The following is an 8488-nucleotide window of genomic DNA, read 5'->3' as shown; positions in this document are numbered from 1 at the left end:
CGTCTTCAAGATGTGTCTGGTCTGCCACCACTTTATTTCAGATATTCCAAACACTTGAACTAATATCATCACCATTATTTAAGAATTTTAAAAGCGTTAAATTAATATGCAAGGACAAAAAAATCAAAACTTTTTGCACCAATTAATTGGCATTTATTTTCCACGTCGCAATATTTTTACCGTAAAATATTAGGATAAAAGATAAATAACTGCTCAGTTACCTGAATCAGACGGAATGAATAAAAATAAATCAAATTCGCACACAGTTTTTGCTGTGCAAAATTTATTGTTTTCACAATTTAAATATTATGCACTTTCAAAACTATAAAGAATATTCGTGACGACACAAAAGAAAAATATAACAGGTAAAAAATAACTCTACAAAAGATTCCGCCAAACATTTTACTACACGGAAACTTTGATTGATTCACATCGTGTAATAATTATTTCCTGTCACGAAACAATCTCTCCTTTGTCACATGTTAAGAAAATACACAAAACACAGACACTTAATCTGAATGTTTTTATAGATAACAACAGTCAAAAAATCACCTTCAACACAAAACACCCCACCTGCAGAGCGCCAGGAATTCCTCTGAATAGCAGCAGCTGCTTAATTAGTTGATGATTGAGACACCGAGATTGCTGTCAACTATACACTGTTTCTCTTATCATTTGTGGTCCCCTCACAGTTTGGCTAATCGATCGTTACAATCATTATTAATCTGTACCAAAACTACTTTTGATTACTTTTGGTTTCACGTCGTTGAAATCACAATTATTATTTCGCTTTCGAGTGCACAATCAAAATGGGCTATTTGACGGGATCATAAGCGTAAATATATATTATGTACAAATTCAACAGTTTGTTTTGTGTATACGTACTTCAATTAATTAACAGTCAACACAGCATAGTGATAAAAAACGTGTTTCGCCAATACGAGAGTGTGGCCCGTTTCGTAAATGCTTCTTTTGTGAGTCTGGTTCGTGAAACGAAGGGCAAAACAAATAAATTAAAAATGATCAGTCAAACACATCGAGAGGAGAGTGTCAGTGTTGAAAACAATTAACATTCTTTGCCTTGCTGGCGTCACATCGATTGAGGCACATTGCTGTCATTCTCATTTAAGTAATAAGAATAATGGGAACCAAGACAATTTTCGCAGAGTTGATTAACAATCCTGATATGTAAACATCTTTTTTTTTCAATTCGAACTCTATATGATTACGTGAATATTTTGTTTTTGCTCTCGGATTATTTGCAAAAGCAAGCAAGCAGCAATATTTTGAAAAATCTTTAGCTTCCACGTTAATATTATTGTTTTTTGTTGTAAAAACCTTTTAATTAGTGTAAGATCTGATAAATATGTATAGTTTGTTTTTCATGAGAATGTTTCGCAGCTAATCTTTTTTTAATTTAATAGGTATAAATTGCAATCGCAATACACATATTTTAAAGCTATACTTCTTTTAAAGTACACTTTTTGTAGTTTGTTTTCTGTCACGAAATCTTCAAAATATGTTTCATCGCACAAAACAGTATAATAATTATAGTTTTATTTATAATAATAATTCTAGCAGTAGCTTTGGCTAGGATTTGTTGCTTCACAATTTGATTTTCATTTCAACAGTTAGATTTCAAATGTATTATATAAGATAGAGTTAAAGAGCGAATAGTTTCAAGAGAAAAATTTCACATTCTTGTCATAATATATTCGAGAGAAGAGATTTAAGCGATTTATAAAGTTGCTGCAGACGCGAGCAGAGAGACAAATTGGCAAGACGAAAAACGAGCTGATTATTGTAAGACACTAAGATTTGTGCAAAAATTTGTAGCTCCATTTGGTAGAATAGCAAAAGTCGTAGGTTTGTTGAATATATATATCTTTCCAAATTGTAGAGTCAAAAGTTTAAACCGCTTAAATGTTACACTATACATTATTTATAGAGTAAAATTAGTCCAATTCTAACAAGAGAAAGAGAGTCGTCATTTGGCACTTGCTAAATGTACAGAATAAAGTTTAAAGCCTCTTGATAAGTGCCAAACTTTTTAAATAAGTGTGAGTTACTGCCGGGCCTCATCACTGGTCACACCCTCCGTGACTGCGGGCAAAACTGGAGTACTGTCTTTGGACCTGAAATCACAAATAACAAAATAGGATTAATTAATACATTTAACTGGGTGGGGATTTTATTTGAATACTAAGAAAAATTACAGTAAAGCTTTGGTTTTGGTTAGAGAAAAAATAAAATAAACCCTTCGGTGCAACATTGAATTTTAAAATAGAAGGAACCTTTCATTTTGTAAATACTTAATTAATTCAAATGAAAAAAATGGAAACTATTTCAAAAATTGGAATTTTCTTCTTTATGCTCGATTTTTTATAATTTCTGGAAAAATATTTTCTGTTTTGTCAGTATTTTACCTCTAAAATCAAAATTTATTCTAGTTTTCTGAATCAGCATCATAAAATAATATTTTTAATATCTTTTGTTCTATTTTAATCTGATATTTGCATCAAAATTTAACTAAACAAACTTTAAAAATTGGCAATAAGGAAGAACATCTAGAAAGAAATTTCCATCCTAATGAATTTTGTCGAGTTTTGTCACCTTGCTTCCTGCCAGTCGGAGCAGGCGCCAGGCGCCGAATGCGAGCGACCAGCCCTGGCAAAATCCTCCTTTGTGCCGATGTGCAGCGAGGTGAGCGCTCTTCTGGAGGAGAAGGGGTGCTGGAATGAGTGCTTCTTCAGCATGCTCTTGACCAGAATCAGGGTGTTCAGCTTGGGGATGGAACGCACGACAGAGTTGATCTCATCATCGGACACCTCGACCACTGCCCTGCAGTTGTCCTGCTCACTGGGAAGAACGAATTCGCCATTCCTTGTCACCCACGGGTGCTCCTGTGAAAACACGAAAGAAGGGTGTTATATCATCATTTTTTTCCGTAATCAAAGCTTTATCTAAAATTAAAAACTGCGAGATTATTTGATTTTTTATTTAAATTTAAATTGCCAAATATAAATGAAAAATAATTTCATACCTTAATTTCTTTAATTGATTAGTTTATGAGAAAAGATTTTGTTAAAAAATACCTACCTGAGGTTTGAAAATGCAGTTTGCTCTCTAGAAATAAACGTGTAATTACCTTAATTAAAGGCAAGGTGATGCGCTTCACAGGATCCTTTTGTAGCATTTGAGAAATGAGATCTTGCAGAGGAGCGCTGACTACGGGACGTGGAGGAAACGTCAGTGTCTGGTTCTGTATCCGGTTGTACAGGGTGAGAACTGAGTCAGCCCGGAACGGCACATTTCCGTACACAAAGGCGAACAGGGTGCAGCCTAGTGACCACACATCAGCCGCCTGGAACAACAATAACGTGTTGCTTTAATCATCTATCGGAAACGCACTGGCATTTAATGGATAACCTTTCTTTCCAATTACAAATATATGCACAAAAAATTAGACGGAAATCAAAAATCAGCATTGTTCTTTAATTATATTTAAAGGGTTATTTGATGACATTTATCCAAAATTAAGGAAAAGAAGAATAAAATAGAAATTTTAAGGGAGAAATTGTTTAAAAACTTTATATCCAACAGTGAATAGATTTCAATTATTTGTTTTTATTTTCTAAATGGCCATATATTTTGCAAAAACTGACAGTATGAGAAAAATATATTTGAAATAAATTTAAATTATAAGGCTTCCAGTTTTTCTGCCAAAGAAGGAAAATTATTTCTCTCAATATTTACATTTATTCAAGGGTGTCAATGTTTTTCTCGCTAAACCCTCTATTTAAAAAAAATAACATGACAAGATTAATTAATTGGGGAAATTCGAACTGCCTCAAAAAATTAAAAAGTAAAAAGCATAATTTAATTTTGTCAGAGGGTTATTGTCTTATTTTCAAATATTTTTATTTTAATTGTTGATCAAGTAGCATGCATTCTTTATTACCTTTCCACTGAAGGTTGCACCTCGGTCTGGACGGAGGGCCTCAGGGGCCATGAACGCAGGAGTGCCGGCCGTTCCTGAGAGGAGCGCGTCCGTGCCGTGGAATTCATTGCAGACACCGAGATCAGCAATCTGCACGCGGCCGTCCTTGTCCAGCAGCAGGTTCGACGGTTTCAGGTCTCTGTGGATTATCCGCTGATAGTGCACTGTCAAGTCAATCACACTCTTGATTAATTCGCTCTGCTGCGCCCCCGTGGGAAATTATCTTACAATATTCTAAACCTAGCACAACGTCTCGGAAATAGGTCCACGCCTGCTCCTCTTGCAGCGGATTCGTGGTTGGAAGCTGGAGGACCTCGCCTCTTTCGACGAGCTCAAAAACTGCCCACAGAATTTTTAATTTGAATTTTCGTCACGAGAATATTTTAGTTTATACCTAAGTAAAGATTGTCTTCGATTGGATCATCGAGCACTTCAACTAGCTTCACTAAATTTGGATGGTCCAACTTTTTGAGGATGGCTATTTCACGATACACCCGGTCCAAGGGGCTGTCTCCTTTGCGACCAGGCGCCATTCGACCTTAAATTTTTCAGGAAATTAAACACAAAACATTTTGAACCACAAAAATGGACATACCGTATATTCCAGCCTTCTTCATTAGCTTCTTTTTCGACAGGATTTTCATCGCCTGAAACACGAGAGCAACACGTGCGCGTTACAATTAAGCCGAGTTGCCTTCCAAAGTCTTTGATCTCACGTAATGAGTGTTGTCGTCGCTGTTGTACGCCAGTTGGACTATGCCATACGAGCCTTGGCCTAGACTGCCTTCCAGCCTGTACTGGTTTAATTGCACTTCTCCCCGTTCCACCTGCAACACGCCAAACGGCGCAAAAAATTTTATAAAGGTTGCTGCGGTGATCCAAGTTGGAGGTTAGAGTAACAATAAGAATTTTTTATTTGTTCTGACGACGGAAAAAATGCTTTTCAAAGAGGGGTTTCAAATTGGATAAAAAATTTGAGCGTGCTCATGTCTAAAAGCCACCCGCGGTATTCCTTTTGCTTTTTTCATAAAGTTATTTTCTATTTTTTAATCTCTGCTCAGCAAATTCCGAGGGGCTATGAGCTCACTGGGTCCTGATAAAACTGCGCTGAGCGGATAACATGAGGCCCGAGGAGCTTGGGCCCAATGTGGCCATCGTTTCGCCTTCCCGCACCGAGGTCTTTTATTGAAACGACAGACAACTGTCCCTAAAGAAGCTGGAAAGGTGCGAAAACCAGTGGCGTCTCCTAGCTCGTTGAGCTTTTCGTGCATTTTTAAGTCTTTAATAATTAACCCCCTTTTGCCATCTCTAACATTGGGCAGCCAGAATTAGATCTCCGAAACGCTCAAAAAGTCTCCCATTGCCATGAAACTTCTAAGGAATGCCTTAATAATGCGAGCCAACGGACTGGCCTGGAATTTCTTGAGTAGAACAATTTTTTCTTCATTCTATCCTTGTTATTTATTACAATAAATCAATATACTTTGCAAGGAAAACAAAATGTCACGCAGCTGCGTATTCACCAATATTTTTTACCTTATTTTTCGTTTTTTTTTTTACACAAACATCTTCAATCAAATTTGTTTTACAAAGAAAAGATATTTAAATTAATATCAATTAAAAAATAACCCTCGTAGCAATAGAAAGTAGCTCAAATACTGCGAAATGACGACAGCATAGTAAAAATCCCAGTTTAAATTAACAATTTGCTTAAAAGTTGTAGCTATATCCGCCACTTTTTCGTGCAATATTATATGTCGTACGTTCGTCACGCTGTAATACTCTGGATCACGAGAGCTTTAATTAAAAATTACTGACATGTAGTTCCATTACACAGTTAGTTCAAAAGTAAACTGATACTCAATGAGCTCTATCAATTTCACAATTTGATCATTTTTTCTATCTATTTTTACTATTTTATTTATTCAAATAGTTGTTGCGACAAAGTCAGTAATACAGTAGAAATAACCAGTGAAAATTTGTAAAATTATCTCCGTGCAGATTATTTAATTAGTTTTTACAAAGAACTTTAGTTATTTTTTGCATGAATGAGGGGAGAATGAAACTGACCTTTGAGCTTTGACGCAGCGGCGCACGTCTTCTGGGTGCGCAGGGCGACCCGTAGGGCGAGTAGGGGATGTTGGGGTAGATGGGCCGCGCGGACTGGTCTGGGCCGGTCCTGGGCCGCGGCTCGAGGCTGCTGGCCGAGTGTGCGTGCTCAAGGTTGCCCCGACGGCCCTCGGTCGCGGCCACTGCGGCCACGGCGGGGGCGGGGGCGACGGCCGGCTGCTGCCCCCGGGCCTCCGGGCGCAGGGTGAGCCGCTCGGTGGCGCGCACCAACAGGGCCTCTGGTTCAAGCGGCGAGCAGCACGCCTCATCATCTTCCACTGCGCAGTGCCTGCGTGCACACAAAAACAACGTTAGTTACTCTTTCTTACTTGGCCGAACAGAAATAACGAGCCCTTGGGCCGGATTGGGCATCGGAATGAGATCGAATAATTGGCTCTCGTTGGAAATCGCGGAATACAGAGAGTTTTCAATAGAACACATTTTTTACAGGAAAAACTCCATAATATTGAGAAATAAGGAAGGTTTAGTAAGAAAAAACTATCGCTATAGCGCTCTTTTATGTATCGTGGGAAATTATTCTCTTTTCGAATAATTACGTGTCAAACCTAGCCTCAGGTCAATTTAACTAAACACCGTTGCAGTATAATTATTTGTTTTAAATCATGGATGCATGGATTTTTTAAAGATTATGTTGCATATACATTTTAGCCAGCGGGGACCAGATTGGCGCGACGCGCAGATATGGCGTCCGGTGGAGTATGGCGCGAAAAAACAATTACGTGAAAATGCGCGAAAAGAACTGAGTTTTTGTCAATATTGAGACATAATTTGCATTACTTGTACTAATTGTGCCTTTTGAATCGTAAAAACAAACTCTTGACACTCGTACGGCAATCCAAAGAGAGATTTTTGTTTCCCACATTCAGACGCCATCTTGGATCTGCCCAGTGGGAACCAATTTTATCGCACATCTGGCCCCCGCTGCATTTGAGCTTAAACTGAACAGCTTTTAGACGGTTTCAAAGCCTAGTTATGTACGCTTAATTCCTCGGATTTAACCGCCTAACATTTTTTCAATAAGAATGAAATGATAATACACGTGAGAGTGAATCTAAAACGAGGAAACTGATTTTGTAAAAACCTCTAATTGTAAGGTAGAAACGCGATTGCATCATCAATGCAAACAGTTTCTCTTTTGAAAAGAAATATGCAATCCATGCGATGCAATTAAAACGAACTTCATCCTCGTTACTGTTTTTTTAATTGCATCACGGAAAAATACTCGAGAGTCGACTACAAACATGCAATTTCAGTAAATAAATAGCCAACTTTTTACGAAAATTATAGAAATGACTGAATAAACTGGCTATTTTGGCTAAAGAATTTTAAACTAACAATTTTTTACAGCCTTCAATGTAAGCTTTAAAACAAGTTTGGATTTTGACGGTTTATTGCAACGTAATTAGGTAAGTTAGACGTTTTAAGTTTCATTTAATAATAAAAAATTCATTGATTGTTCAAGCTAATTTGAAATATTCACCGTGAAATCTAAACCTCTTCAGGGAAGCAGGTAATCAGCAAAACCAAAAATGAGTAAGATGGAATGACCTTTTTGTTTAGCACATGCTTGTTAACTTTTTAAGAAACTGAAAATTTAATATAATGGCAAAGCATAAATTCATTCGTCCAATTGGCTAAAGATAGAAAAAAACGACGTTGCTGAAATCTTACAGCATTTTACCTAGCACATTTCAAACATGTGTATGCAAATGAAAAGCGCTTTTCTATATTGAAATTACAATATTAAAGCAGACGGAAATCTTTAGAATCTCTTGTGAAATGTGAAGCTCGAAAAATGGCTCTTTTGCGTGGTTTCAAGATTACACTTTTGCACGGTGGCAAGTTGTTTCCCAACATTTTTGACATTCAAATGAGGCACGCGGCATACAAATGCGGAAAGATCTCGACTTCTGACTCCCTGACACTCGTCGTGCAGCTTTATATTTCTTTTTTGCCACTCGGATTCGGAGAACACTTTAACGGCCTCTCTGTTACACGGGAGAGGAGCAAAGCAAATAAATTTTACGAGCTGATAACGATACACACAGCCGCTTAAACGTCTCCTTTCCCAATAAAAGAGCTCTCGCAGTCGGATCAATAAATTTTGCGAACCAGCCGCCCAAGTGCATTTCATTCTTGCTTTCACGGCCACACCGCTGCCGGAGCGAGATAAGCAGCTCCCTCCAGAGCACAATGAGTATTTTACTTCTCGCTATATGCAAATCCTGGTTGCGCGTGGCCGGAATACTTTCCTCCGCGCGGCTAATCGCGCTTCAGGAGTGTTTCTCCGTGACGTCAGAACGGCGTATGCAATTCATTTTCCTGCTACACTGGTTTCAGGGGGACAATCCGTCGTCG

At 37.8% G+C, this 8488-nt stretch overlaps 1 protein-coding gene across 1 annotated transcript in view; it reads right to left on the bottom strand.

Moving 5' to 3' along the window:
• Positions 1-255: 255 nt before the first annotated feature.
• LOC135934960 (calcium/calmodulin-dependent protein kinase kinase 1) overlaps positions 256-8488 on the bottom strand; it is a 62786-nt gene continuing 54553 nt past the window's right edge. The window contains exons 4-12 of the mRNA XM_065476959.1: positions 6071-6398; positions 4717-4827; positions 4596-4647; positions 4395-4538; positions 4229-4339; positions 3962-4164; positions 3149-3364; positions 2614-2903; positions 256-2135 (exon numbers count right to left, since the gene is read on the bottom strand). Coding sequence (XP_065333031.1) covers positions 2066-2135; positions 2614-2903; positions 3149-3364; positions 3962-4164; positions 4229-4339; positions 4395-4538; positions 4596-4647; positions 4717-4827; positions 6071-6398 — 1525 coding nt within the window. The 3' untranslated portion in view covers positions 256-2065. The remainder of the gene's footprint in view (positions 2136-2613; positions 2904-3148; positions 3365-3961; positions 4165-4228; positions 4340-4394; positions 4539-4595; positions 4648-4716; positions 4828-6070; positions 6399-8488) is intronic.

The sequence above is a fragment of the Cloeon dipterum genome, chromosome 2 (genome assembly GCF_949628265.1).
Source record: "Cloeon dipterum chromosome 2, ieCloDipt1.1, whole genome shotgun sequence".
Classification (NCBI taxonomy): Eukaryota; Metazoa; Arthropoda; class Insecta; order Ephemeroptera; family Baetidae; genus Cloeon; species Cloeon dipterum.
The sequence above is the reverse complement of the archived record's forward strand: the minus strand, read 5'-3'. Positions and strand labels throughout refer to the sequence as shown.